General features: G+C 45.4%; 1 protein-coding gene across 6 annotated transcripts in view; it reads left to right on the forward strand.

The window, feature by feature from the left end:
- MARCHF8 (membrane associated ring-CH-type finger 8) overlaps nucleotides 1-15,105 on the forward strand; it is a 289,843-nt gene that overhangs the window by 191,146 nt on the left and 83,592 nt on the right. Inside the window, exon 1 of one of the 6 annotated variants that reach the window (XM_044296752.1) lies at nucleotides 8,558-8,779. The exons of the other annotated variants lie outside the window; for them this stretch is intronic. Within the exon in view, the coding sequence (XP_044152687.1) occupies nucleotides 8,750-8,779 (30 nt within the window). The 5' untranslated portion in view covers nucleotides 8,558-8,749. Of the gene's footprint in view, nucleotides 1-8,557; nucleotides 8,780-15,105 lie in introns of those variants that run through there. 6 annotated transcript variants of the gene reach the window in all.

Raw genomic sequence — 15,105 nt, forward strand, 5'->3', positions numbered from 1 at the left:
TTTGTAAAAACCTTGTTCACATGCATAGTGCTGTCCTGCAACAATCCACCAGATCGGAACATGGTCCAAGATATTAGTAAGTAGATCAGTGTCAGAAACCTCGTTTTACGCCCACTCTACTGAGGAAACCCTGAGTCAGTCCATCACAGCGTGATATATTGCTGACACATCCTAGGTTCATCACATACATTTAATTGGCAAACCAGCACAGTCTTTAGCATGCCACACAGCCTAAGCACACAACAGTTGTTTTTCTCGGCCTCCGTTCAGTTTTTTTTTTGCGGATAGGATGGGGACCCATTCATTTCAATGGGTCAGCAAAAAAATGCTGATAGTTCATCCATTTGTGTTCCGTGTCCGTTGTCCGTGTTTCCCTTCAGCAAAAAAAAAGTCCATGTCCTACTTTTTTTATATTTGCAGAAAGATAGGCATTACAAGGGATCTGTGGAAAAAAACGGATCCTCAAAAGAAAAACGGATGCCACATCAGGTTTTGGGGGGGCGGACGCAAAAAACAACTGTTGTGTGCATGAGGCCTAACTCTAAGGGTATGTTTGCACTGAGTTTTTTTGAACGTGGATTTTGGCATAGATCGCGCACCCAAAAACCAGGCCACAAACGCTCCCAATTTATTTCTATTGAATTAAATGGGGAAACAACTTGTTAATTCATATGGCGCTTTTATTTCACTTGCGCTATTAAACCTGCCCCATGGAAAAAAGAAGTGACGTCCATTCTGGACGTGGAATCAATCCGTGTCCACTAAAATGGGCAGGATAAAAAACCATGTGAAATCCCCATCAAAAAAACGTGTGAAAGCCCATGTTGGAATAAAAACCACATCCTAAAAAAACGCAAGGAATCCTGAAGTGGATTCTGCATCAGGTTTTTTTCAGCAAAGAAAGAACTCTGTGTGAACATGCCTTAAGGTAGGGATGCAGAGACAGAGAAACATGGTGGATTTCTTTCAGTCTGCCCACTCCTTAGCATTGGCTTCATGTCAGCTACGAATGGGACCCGTTTTTTCACGGTCTGTCTGGCTGCTCCGCAACACACATTCATATTAATGTGCCCACCCATGTGAAAACTGTCTCAAGCTATGCCCAGGGGCGGACTGGGAACTTTAAGGGGGCCCAAATTCACAGAAGGTAGGGACAAGACAAGTAGACGGGCCAGCAATACCATATTGCGGCACATTATACCAATCCACCAGAGCCTAATACCACACTGCATCACAAAGTACTGGCCCAGAACACAAAATACCTCCCCAAAGACTGCCCCTCTGTGGTGGCTAGTGCCAGCTGCCATGTTCTGTCCTCCTACTCCATTTGCCTTTGGATGGCAATACAGTTAAATTCAGGGGTCAGACTGGGAAATTAAAGTGGCCCTGGAAAACAAAAATAGTGGTCCTATGTTGTAGGCGGGTTCAAATTGAGAGAAGGCAGGGCTAACACAAGCAGGTGGGGCCAGTAATACCATATTGCGGCACAAAATACCGCCCCAGCAGAGCAAAATATCAAAGTGTAACACCATAAACTGACCTAAAAAACCACAGAGCAGCACAAAATGATACCCCAGCGGGACAAAATACCTCCAGAAGCTGCCCCTTTGTGGTGGCCATGTTCAGTCCTCCAAAACCAATTGCCTCATAATGGCAATACTGTTGAATTCAGGAATCAGGAGGTCATCCTTGGTCACAGATCAGGAACATTACTACAGTACTTGATGCCCCCAGTGGCCGTGAAGAGGGCCAGGTGGCTCCCTGGGCATCAGACCACCAGAAAGTTTCTCTGTAGGGTCTATGGCCAGTCCGCCCCGGCTATGCCTCTGATAATATTAAAGTCATTTTAGGCACAATATCTCATATATTGTGATTTTACACGTATGATGGGGTATAAATGAATGGAATTAGGTTTAAGGATTTTATTGGATTATTCTTAATATTTATTTGCTGCTGACAGTTACAAATGACGTGTATAATATGCAGTATAATCATTTCCCTATAGGATGACAACCATGTTACCTTGAAATGTGCCGTGATAAATGAGGGCACGGACGGTTCAGGGCAGTAATTAAATATAACAAATAGGATTTAAATAATTGCATTTTGTACTTTACCATAGTAGATGTGGGAGTGTGCGCTGCCGACATTTCCGGTGTGGATATGAGTATGCTTGTGATTTTCTAAAACTGGTGTAAAGTAGCACTGTCTTAGTTGCCCATAGCAACCAATCAGATTCCATCTTTCATTTTTGACAGCTCCTTTGGAAAATGAAAGGTGGAATCTGATTGGTTGCTACGGGCAACAAAGCCAGTTCTACTTTATCAGTTTGATAAATCTCCCCCTCCATCTTTGAATATTGTTGTAAATTGGTTACCCGGATTGCTCCAGTTGAAGTGAATGGAAGCAGTACTGTAATAACCAGCTCCGTCCGCTATACAGCTGATCAGTGGGGCAGGGAGTCAGGAATTGATTACTTATCCCAAGGACAGGTGAGCAATAGAAGTCCTGGAAAGCCTCTTTAAAGAAGACCTGTCACCACCCTTAACATGTCTGTTTTAGTAACTACTTGTATCCCCCATTTCTGCCTGCAGCGTTTTGGTGTCTGCCTGACGATGCGGAGGCAAACGGATCCGTTCTGACACACAATGTATGTCAATGGGGACGGATCCGTTTTCTATGACACAATCTGACACAACAGAAAACGGATCCATCCTCCATTGACTTTCAATGGTGTTCAGGACGGATCCGTCATGGCTATGTTAGAGATAATACAAACAGATCCGTTCTGAACGGATGCAGACGTTTATCTGAACGGATCCGTCTGTGCAGATCCATGACGGATCCGCACCAAACACGAGTATGAAAGTAGCCTAAGCCCCACTCCCTTGTGAAGTGTGCAGGGGAAAAAGTATAGAAACCCTAGGTGCGCCAATCTGAACCGCTTTTTAGGCCTCATGCACACGACTGTTGTTTGGGTCCGCATCCGAGCCACAGTAATTGAGGCTTGGATGCGGACCCATTCACTTCAATGGGGCTGCAAAAGATGCTCTGTTCCGTGGCCCCGCAAAAAATATATAACCTGTCCTATTGTCTGTTTTGTGGACAAGAATAGGCAGTTATATTAATCTCTGTCCGCACCGTTTCGCAAATTGCAGAACGCTCACAGACGTCATCCGTGTTTTGCGGAACGCAAAACACATAACGGTCGTGTGCATGAGGCCTTAGGCACATTAGTAAATCTGGGCCATAGAGTCCATACAGATCACTATTACAGACCTGTAGGTACTCCGCAAGGCGCTGTTTCAGAGGCACACCATATTCGAGCAGTGTTCATGTAAGGCTCTGTTCAGATCAGGAAACACGTTCATGTGATGCCGCCACAGGCGCCAAATTGTGGATCTGTACAACACATTTCCATCAGCTGTCCTTAAGGAGAGCAGTACACAAATATAAAAGCTGAACTGTCTTCATGGAGACCTGGTGCCAAAAGGTCCCACCTGTTGCTGCCCTCCGTATACTGAACTCGCTGGTGGCTCTGACGACAAGAATAAGATGCACCAACAGGTATTACATTTTGGCCAGAAGTTTGGTGTGTAAGGCAGAGCCATGTGGCGGTCGCTTGCTTCCAAGTGAGGTTTCGTCTCACAGACCACATTTTCTTCTACAGGCACTGAATTCACATTACAGAGCTGGCAGCCAAACCAAGGGGGTGACTACTGTGGTTTTGGGGGCATCCGACTAGGGGAAAGAAGGAACCGGCTTGTTGGATTGCAACATGCATAATCCCTTAATTGCTCTGGGACGTAAGTCAGGTAAAAAAAAACAAAAAAAAGCCTGCACGCTTGGCCGAGTATGCATGTTTATGGCGAAGTTGGGAGGATTAGCATTTGACTAACAGCAACTTGGCACCAGCCCTGTACCTCACATGGATCTAGAGACCTCCCCATTTGTTGCTCCAGTTGCTCTGCTAGATTTATTTCAAGCTGGCAGTTTGGGAGGGGGGATGCCCTGTCTCAGAGGGCGTGTCCTTTCTACTGCAGCTGGTGGCAGTTGAATAATAGAACTGAGCATGCGCTTCCATCTCGGTGAGCTGGACAGAGAAATTGGAAAGAGATTAAACAGCAGGTGGCGCTATACAGATACATTTTTATTAAATAACTCAGTGGCTATGCTAACAACCAGGTGCTGGTTTTGAAAAAAGGAGAAATATTTTTCACGGGAAAACCCCTTTAAACAGATTCTCTGCTTTGGACTTGTTAGAAGGGTCCCTTTCCAACAATTAATAAAGTAATCACAAAGTGTTCCCCTGTGGGGCCCCCTGCGAGTAAGTACATCGTTATCCTGCAGCGCCCCCCACAGGGGACATAAAGCATTGCAAAGTGTCTGGTCAAATCTATTGGATGTCTGTGTAATGCAGCACAGAGAGATGCTTTTAATGGCCACTCTTCACTCTGGACAAACGTGCCATGCGTATCCTCAGAACGCAGATGCCGCCCATGTGTCTTTTCGCATTTTGCAGAACGGAACAGACGGCCCATTATAGAAATGCCTATTCTTTTCCGCAAAACGGACAAGAATAGGACACGATCTATAATTTTTACGCATGACCGTATGGCTTTTTCAGTGTTTTGCGGTCCGTTTTTCACAGATCCGTTGTTCAGTTTTTTGTTTCCGTTTCTGTTCCATTTTTTCCATATGGCATATACAGGATACAGTAATAAAAAATTGGGCTGGGCATAAAATTTTTAATATATGGTTCCGCAAAAACGGAACGGATACGGAGGACATACGGATGTATTTCCGTATGTGTTAATTTTTTTTTTTGCGGACCCATTGACTTGAATGGAGCCACGGAACGTGATTTGCGGGCAATAATAGGACATGTTCTATCTTTCAACGGAATGGAAATACGGAAACGGAATGCATACAGAGAACATTCCTTTTTTTTTGCGGACCCATAGAAATGATTGGTTCCGTATACGGGCCGCAAAAAATGGCCCGTAAACGTAAAAAAAATGGTCGTGTGCATGAGGCCTAACATGGTGTATAAAGATGGGATTTCTAAACCAGACAGACCCTTCAAGCATATGGACATCTAACGGGAGAACTTGGCGGCTGTACCTGAAGGCTACCTTGCTGGTGTAGACGTCAGTTCTGGAGCACGGATTTGTAGATATGCACCAAATTTATTAAGAGATGTGCCAAGCTTACAAGAGTTTTCCGGGATTTTCATTTTGGTGGCTTATTCACTGGATAGGTCATCAGTATGAGATTTGCGGAGATCCAACTCCCAGCATCCCCTCAATTAGGTGTATGAAGAGGCCGCAGCGCAGTGTGAGCACTTAGGGCTCTTCCTGGGCCATGTGATGTCACTTTCATCAGTCACATGGCCTAGGAGCAGCTCTGCCCCTTTCAAGTAAATGGAGCTGAGCTGCAATACCAAGCACAGCCACTATCAAATAGATGGCGCTGTGTTTGGTGAGCTGTGAGAGTGCTAGTTCCTTCTCAAACAGCTGATGGGCGCGGGTCCTAGGTGTGTATATGTGTGTGTGTGTGTGTGTGTATATATATATAAATATATATATATACTGTATATAATTTGTGTTCTTGTGCATATGTATGTATTGTGTATAAATATACTGTATATACTATATGTTCTTGTATACAGTGTCTATGTATATAATCTATATGTACATGTATGTATAATTTTATATATATATACTGTACGTTCTTATATATAATATGTGTGCATGCATGTGGAGATGAGGACACATTTTTGGCGCGGACTATACTACAACAATATGTAAGTATTACTGAGGTCACTGTGCAGTATTACTGAGGTCATTATGTGCAGTATTACTGAGGTCACTATGCGCAATATTACTGAGGTCACTGCACAGTATTACTGAGGTCACAATGCGCAGTATTACTGAGGTCACTATGTATTACTAAGGTCACTATACGCAGTATTACTAAGGTCACTATGCGCAGTATTACTGAGGTCACTGTGCGCAGTATTACTGAGGTCACTATGCGCAGTATTACCGAGGTCACTATGCGCAGTATTACCGAGGTCACTATGCGCAGTATTACCGAGGTCACTATGTATTACCGAGGTCACTATGCGTAGTATTACCGAGGTCACTATGCGTAGTATTACCGAGGTCACTATGCGTAGTATTACCGAGGTCACTATGTATTACTGGGGTCACTATGCGCAGTATTACCGAGGTCACTATGCACAGTATTACTGAGGTCACTATGCGCAGTATTACTGAGGTCACTATGTATTACCGAGGTCACTATGCGCAGTGTTACCGTGGTCACTATGCGCAGTGTTACCGAGGTCACTATGCGCAGTGTTACCGAGGTCACTATGCGCAGTGTTACCGAGGTCACTATGTATTACTGGGGTCACTATGCGCAGTGTTACCGAGGTCACTATGCGCAGTGTTACCGAGGTCACTATGCGCAGTGTTACCGAGGTCACTATGCGCAGTGTTACCGAGGTCACTATGTATTACTGGGGTCACTATGCGCAGTGTTACCGAGGTCACTATGCGCAGTGTTACCGAGGTCACTATGCGCAGTGTTACCGAGGTCACTATGTATTACTGGGGTCACTATGCGCAGTGTTACCGAGGTCACTATGCACAGTGTTACCGAGGTCACTATGCGCAGTGTTACCGAGGTCACTATGTATTACTGGGGTCACTATGCGCAGTATTACCGAGGTCACTATGCGCAGTATTACCGAGGTCACTATGCGCAGTATTACCGAGGTCACTATGTATTACTGGGGTCACTATGCGTAGTGTTACCGAGGTCACTATGCGCAGTATTACCGAGGTCACTATGTATTACTGGGGTCACTATGCGCAGTATTACCGAGGTCACTATGCGCAGTATTACCGAGGTCACTATGCGTAGTGTTACCGAGGTCACTATGCGCAGTATTACCGAGGTCACTATGTATTACTGGGGTCACTATGCGCAGTATTACCGAGGTCACTATGCGCAGTATTACCGAGGTCACTATGCGTAGTGTTACCGAGGTCACTATGCGCAGTATTACCAAGGTCACTATGTATTACTGGGGTCACTATGCGCAGTATTACCGAGGTCACTATGTATTACTGGGGTCACTATGCGCAGTATTACCGAGGTCACTGCACAGTATTACCGAGGTCACTATGCGCAGTGTTACCGAGGTCACTATGTATTACCGAGGTCACTATGCGCAGTATTACCGAGGTCACTATGTATTACCGAGGTCACTATGCGCAGTATTACCGAGGTCACTATGTATTACTGGGGTCACTATGCGTAGTGTTACCGAGGTCACTATGCGCAGTATTACCGAGGTCACTATGTATTACTGGGGTCACTATGCGCAGTATTACCGAGGTCACTATGCGCAGTATTACCGAGGTCACTATGCGTAGTGTTACCGAGGTCACTATGCGCAGTATTACCGAGGTCACTATGTATTACTGGGGTCACTATGCGCAGTATTACCGAGGTCACTATGCGCAGTATTACCGAGGTCACTATGTATTACTGGGGTCACTATGCGCAGTATTACCGAGGTCACTGCACAGTATTACCGAGGTCACTATGCGCAGTGTTACCGAGGTCACTATGCGCAGTATTACCGAGGTCACTATGTATTACCGAGGTCACTATGCGCAGTATTACCGAGGTCACTATGTATTACTGGGGTCACTATGCGTAGTGTTACCGAGGTCACTATGCGCAGTATTACCGAGGTCACTATGTATTACTGGGGTCACTATGCGCAGTATTACCGAGGTCACTATGCGCAGTATTACCGAGGTCACTATGCGTAGTGTTACCGAGGTCACTATGCGCAGTATTACCGAGGTCACTATGTATTACTGGGGTCACTATGCGCAGTATTACCGAGGTCACTATGCGCAGTATTACCGAGGTCACTATGCGTAGTGTTACCGAGGTCACTATGCGCAGTATTACCGAGGTCACTATGTATTACTGGGGTCACTATGCGCAGTATTACCGAGGTCACTATGTATTACTGGGGTCACTATGCGCAGTATTACCGAGGTCACTGCACAGTATTACCGAGGTCACTATGCGCAGTGTTACCGAGGTCACTATGCGCAGTATTACCGAGGTCACTATGTATTACCGAGGTCACTATGCGCAGTATTACCGAGGTCACTATGTATTACCGAGGTCACTATGCGCAGTATTACCGAGGTCACTATGTATTACTGAGGTCACTATGCGCAGTATTACCGAGGTCACTATGTATTACTGAGGTCACTATGCGCAGTATTACTGAGGTCACTATGCGCACTCTGGATGTGCCCTACACCAGCCACATAGGTGGCTATCCTCAGCGAGCCTTGTGATGCTGCATCTTTAATGTGGTTGCCAACACAGGACTGGCTGCATCCTCACATCTCACAGGAAAGCACTAGTCGGAGGCGGGGGCAGCGGGCCTTGAAGGAGGATAAAGAGGAGCACATCCATTATTCATCCATTGCCTCTTCTCACAGGGAATCAGCTGGAGGAAGTGCTCCGGCCACTGCCCCCCTCACTTGCCAGCCCGAGCCGGCTTTTAACAAGCCCAGGCAAGTCTACTTTTCCTCTCCCTCTGCAGGCGAATCTAGGGCAGACGGCAGATGCGCCCAGACCTCATCCTTTTAGTCTGGATTACTGGAGTCATGCGGGAGGAAGCAGCTTTAATAAGGATCCTCTGATGCATTCCTGCTGGAAAATGAAGCTTCAGGTAGGGAGAGCTTTGTCAGCAGACATCTCTGTCATTTATTATTCACACTCCAGGGCAGACGGGAGCTGAGGACTCCAAAGCACTCGCAGAAGTAAATGCCCTTTCGTTCCTGGCACTTGCATCCCTGTGTGATATTGCAGGCGACATTCCTTTGTGTGTGCACAGTGACCAGTACCACCGCCGTGCACGTAGGTTAAACTTTACTGCATCTGCAGGCAGCACTTGGACCTGACACAAGGTGTATCTATGCTGCTTGCAGACGCTATACGGTGATATATAGTCACGGTATGTATTGTACCGTATAACAGCAGTTGGCACGGTGCATCTCCTAACATACACAAAGGCTCTTTGTTTGGCATGCTATTTGCTGCCTGCCTTTGCCCATGCCATATCTTTGCTGTCCGAAAAATGTTCCTGCCTCCTTTGTCCGTGTCCTTAGTAGACGGTGGGCGCTGATTGTTGGTGCCAAGTGGTGCAGTATGGAACAATATGGACTAGGAGTACAGGAGCATAATGATGCAAAGGTACAGCGCCTATACCCAGCGGGACCTGGGCTTGTTATTTGCGCTTCAGATACCAGTTACCTAGAGGAAAATAATGACATCACTGCAGCACGGCGAAACACTTCGCTTTGTGTGAAATCTCCAGGAGAGAAGGTTGATGATGACATGGACTGCTGGGGGATCAGCGTATGCTGTATGCCAATGCGATGCCCCCCAAATAACCCCGAACGTTATACGTCGCTGCTGAATCACTGGGCAAATCTTCTACTATAATCGGCATGTGGTGACTCAGGCAGGCAGCCACAAGTTTATACGGATTTCATCACCTCCCCTGTTTTGTGGGAAAAATTTCTCTGGGAATCCGGCTTGTACCGAGTTTAAAGTCACTGTCAAACGCGTGTCTACGGATGTAGCAGGGCGGTATTTGCCAGTTAACTCTTTGTGACTACATTGTTTGCACTGTTGAAAACTCTTTGGGGGGGAATTTATCATTAGGAGAATATTTGAAGTCCGTTTTGCTTCAGTCTTTGTTGGAGTACTTGGTGCCACGTTTATCAAATGGTGCATGTTGTTTGATAAATTTGGGTTGTCCTTAAGGCTACATGCACATGACCGTATGTGTTTTGTGGTCTGCAAAAAAAAAATAATGGATGACATCCGTATGCCATCCGTTTTTTTTTTTGCGGATCCATTGAAACTACGGGGCTACGGAACGGACATACGGATGTGGATAGCACACGGTGTGCTGTCCGCATTTTTTGCAGACTTATTGAAATGAATGGGTCTGCAGCCTATCCGCAAAAAAAAAAAAAACCTGTGCTCGTGCTGCGGCCCGCAAATAGCGGGCCGCAATGCACGATCGCCGGCCATAGATCAGCCGCATCGGATCGCGGACCCATTCACTTTAATGGGTCCGCAATCCGCCCGTTCCGCTAAAAGATAGGACATGTTCTATCTTTTTGCGGAACGGAGGTACGGGACGTAACTCCACGGAAGCTCTCCGTAGTGCTTCCGAGGGGTCCCGTCCCGTGCGGCCGTTCCGCGATTCCGGATTTGCGGACCTATTGAAGTGAATGGGTCTGCATCCGTGATGCGGAATGCACACGGAACTGTGGCCGTGTATTGCGGCCCGCGATTTGCGGGCCGCAATACGGCCACAGATCACACACGTTCGTGTGAACTAAGCCTAACACTTTTCTGTCTAGAGCAGCTACTCCAGTTTTCCTACTCCACCCTGCTCCTGGAGTGCGATTGCGACTTATTTGCGACTTTTAAAAAAAGTCTCAATGCTAAATCTGGAGTGAAACTCAGTAACATAGCTCACCACACCTAAAAAAAAAAAATAGCTCACCACACCTAAAAAAAGTCTCAATGCTAAATCTGGAGTGAAACTCAGTAACATAGCTCCACCTATTTTTACAAAACTGGAGTGAGTGGTGTACAAATTTTTGCGCAATCTCATACATTTTGCGCCAAAGCCCTATTTTGCGACTTTTTGATGCCAGAATTCTGGAGTGAAGGTAGGATAAATCAGGGCCTTGGAGTTTGCCCGCTTTCCTGTGCAAAGAAGCTAGGGTGCCACCTAGCAATAGCTCAGCGGTGCCTGGCGACAAGCCTCCTGCATTCTCAGTTCTGCTACATCCGAATCTTAATGCGTTCTTTGTCGTGGTGTTTGCAAAGAAGCAATACGGTTTTAAGATACACCAGCGATTTGAGACTGATCTCGTTACTTAGAGCCTCCTGGGGGATGGTGTTCCAGGGGGGCAGCGGTATTTGATCACGTGGAGGATTATTGCTATCTAACCCTTCATTGTGTGCGTATGTACACATAACCCTGTTTTGTTAATAGCAGGCCTCCCCGGGGGTCAGCGGGCTTAAACATATAATAGACACCTTCTCAGTGATAGCTGGTGACCATTGTAGGGCCAGACAATGGACAGAGAAGGAACAATAGTGCCAGCCTGGTATCACTATTGTTTGTGGTTTGCAGTAAGGGTTAATCCAGTTTAGAAGAGGCTTCTTTGCCACCAGAGATACAATGTAGCAATAATGGGAATGTAGCATTTGTTGCATCTACAGCAGCCATTAATGAGCTTGTAATTGGGACAGATGTTTGGTGACACTTGGCTGAGCATTAAAGTTCTCTATAGTCCACAACCATCAATGTGATATTATTCTTCTGGGCCCTTGAATGTGGTTTGCCTGATGTCACGCAGGATTTAACCCGCTCCTGTCACCTGCACGTACAGTGGTGGCAGACCATACTAATCTGGAATTGTGATGCACACCACTGGTTTCATAGCCAAGGCTTCCGTATGTAATGGTTTAAAGATGCTCTCCCATCGATTGGAATAAAAGAGTCTGGGTCTTCCCCCTGGTATTACAGCTCAGCCCCATTCTGAAGCTGCTTTACAGGATTTATTAGATTATTGGTGAAAGTTTTTTATTTTATTTTTTAGATATTTTAACTTGTGATCGATCCTCAGGATAGGTGATCAGTATCTGATCAATGAGGGTCTGACACCCGGGGGTTTAAGAAGGCACCGGTGCTCGCAGCTCACCAAGCATAGCGCCGTCCATTGTATAGTGGCTCTGCTCGAGCCGCGCCTAGGCCATGTGACCCATGAACGTGTCGTCACTGGCCTAGGAAAAGCTGGCGCCACTGTGAGTGCTGGTGCCTTCTCAAGCAGCTGATCGGCAGGGGTCCCAGTTATCGAACCCCCACCAATCAGATACTGATGACCTATCCAGTTGTATCCAGGTCATCAGTGGTAATATCTGACTCTTGGCACTACCACCGATCAGCTATTTGAATAGGCCCTGGCTCTCTGGTGAGTGCTGAGGCCTCCTCGCAGCTTTTACCAAGCACAGTGTCATACATAGTATAGCGGCTGTGCTTGGTATTGTAGGGGACTCTGCTGCAAATAGACCACAGGACCCATGTAAGTGATATCACTGGTCCAGGAAGAGGCTGCGGCGATCAATGGAGTTCCGCAGCCTCTTCAAACAGCTGATTGACATGGATTCCTGGAGTCAGACCTCCCACTGATCAGATATTGATGACCTATCTTGAGGATAGGCTATTAGTAACAAACACCTGGAAAACCCCTTAAATACTTTAGGTGCATCTCTGGCCCTCCGGAAAGTCAAGTCTATATTAGCTATGTATGACCCGTCATAGATTTGAGCCACAATTTACGCCACTTTTCAGCATAAATTCTAGAAACTTTACCCTTCCCACTAAGCCCCACACAAGTTTAAGTGTAAAAATGCAAAATGTTATGTTTTTTTTTACAACTTGAAACTATGTTTTTTTTACAAGGGCTTGCAACTTATTTTTATGGCAGAAAACTGGTGTAGCAGCTTTAATATATATTCCTGCCATTATGTATAGTGTAAAGTATAGCACTGATTCTGTAAGCAACATGCTGAAAGTATGGGAATATACACGATGCGTCAGGTTACTGTATGGTCCACAATAATGTAGCTGCATATGATAACTTAAAGACGTAGTCTACATATAGTAGCTGATCCCACCCCCAGCCATAGCCAGAACTTTCCTTTTCCAAGGCTTTTTATTTTTGATTAAATATTGATATGGAAAATTAAATATAATATAAAAAATTCTTTAAAAAATATATTCAACATAAAAACATGATTTACTGTATTTTTCGCCCTATAAGACGGTACCCATAAGAAGCATCTAGGTTTTAAAGAAAATAAGAAAAAAATATTTTTCATCAGACCTTAGCTCAGACCCCCAACGTTATTCAGACTTCAGACCAGACGCCCATGTTAATTAGACCCCCAATCAGACCGCCGTGTTAATAAGACCCCCATTCAGACACTTAGATCAGACTCGCAATGTTAGGACCCCTACTCGGACCTCAGTTCAGACCCCCATGTTAATAACACCCTTATTCAGACACCAAGATCAGACGCCCAATGTTAAGACCCCCATTCACACCTCAGATCAGACTGGCTTGTTAATAAGACCCCTTTTCAGACACTCCGATCAGACTCCTAATGTTAAGACCGCCATTCAGACCTCAGATCAGACAAAAACAATAAATCAACTTGCTTCTCCTTCTCCGAACGGTGCCACTGCTCCGGGAATCCAGCTCCTGCTCTTCCACCTGCGTGCTGTGCTGTGAGCCGATGCGCACACCGCGCCGATGTCCACACACTGTGCACAGTCACAGCACGGCGAGTGGCTGGGGACCAGGAACCGGTGATTACAATGCCTGGGGAGTGCTGCATTCACTGCTTCCCGGTCCTCCTGTACTAATGAGCGCTTCTATAATAGAAGCGCTCTTTAGTATTCACCCCATAAGACTCATTGAAATTTTCACCCCAGTTTAGGTGTAGAAAAAGTGTGTCTTATATGGTGAAAAATATGGTAAATAATAGGTCATTTTCTGATGACACAAATGTAAATGGCAGATCCTTTATTATCTATATATAGCGGGCGTCTGTCATTGTAATCCTGCCTTTGATAATGATTGGATACTGGAAAATGACCTGTACAGAAAAGGAAGTCTCAACATATTATTAGGCCTAGTGTCCAGTGCAAAAACTGCTGGATTTTAGGAATTCTTTTTAAATATAGATAGCCGGGGGAGGGGGGTTAAACGTTATACTGTATTGTCTTTTGTTATTGATTCCTTTTTCTTCTATTTTATTGTAAGATCTAAAAGGAAAAAAAAGTTTATAAAAAAAATATAGGTAGTGAAATAGACAAAAAAAAACCTTCCCAAAAATATTTTTAACATAAAAGTGTGATTTTTAAGTCGTTTTCTGATGAGACATTCCGTTTAAGACGCTCTAATACCTTCTGACAGCAGGGTAATTTGATGTGCTAGGTGATGTAATTGTCTAAGCAGTCTGCAGACATCTCTCAGCGACTCCTTGCACCTTGGCACGTCATTGAGAAAGTCAGTAAGGGGAAGCAATTGTTTGCTCAGCCATTCTTGCCGTAAGAAATGTCCACACAATACAATGGTTCCTATCCCCCAACACAGAAGTGATAGGTGTGCTGCAACACTGAATCAGTCACAACGCAGAGATGGGGAAATAGACTAGAGAGCTAATTATGCAAATCATGTTCCTAAGGAAACTCAAGACCTTTAGAATATGCACCAAGAAGCTGACAGTCTCGAAGGCCTTTGTATGGGATTGTATGATACCAGTCTATTCTGTATACGTTAAGTACAGATCAGCAATGTAGAAATGTAGGAGCGTGGCAGAGGTTAATGTGGGCATGCTGTGCAGATGGCAGCGAGGACACTATCTCTTACGTCAGTGGTGCCATGCTTTAGATCTTTAGTGCCAACTCTCACTTCTGTTCTAAAGTCTTTGCTGGCGATCTGGCATGGAGATGAGCATTTTGCCTGTCAGTCCCTTTATTTTCAGTCCCGTTGGCCAAGCTGCTGAATCATTGTGGTATAGGCGTATGCTTCTACTAGGACTTCTAGATAATGGATTTATCCATAAGAATTTCTCAGTTTCATGCACAAGTTATCCAATTAACGGGGTATGCCCATCAGTTTATGTTATAGTATATCTGTAGGATATGTCATAACAAATTATGGACAGTAGGGATCTGATATGAGGACCCACTGCCGACCTGCCGAATTAGCAGTGTGGCCCCTTCATTCTAAGGATCGGTGGGGATCCAGACAGTCAGACCCCCATGTGACGACATATCCTAGTGCAGTAGTCAGCAAACTACAGCTTTCCAGCTGTTGTAAAACTCCAGTTCTTGGTGTGCCCCATTCACTTCTATGGGAGTTCCGAGAACAGCCGTGCAAATGTGCATGCTGA

The sequence above is a fragment of the Bufo gargarizans genome, chromosome 6, assembly GCF_014858855.1.
Source record: "Bufo gargarizans isolate SCDJY-AF-19 chromosome 6, ASM1485885v1, whole genome shotgun sequence".
NCBI lineage: Eukaryota > Metazoa > Chordata > Amphibia > Anura > Bufonidae > Bufo > Bufo gargarizans.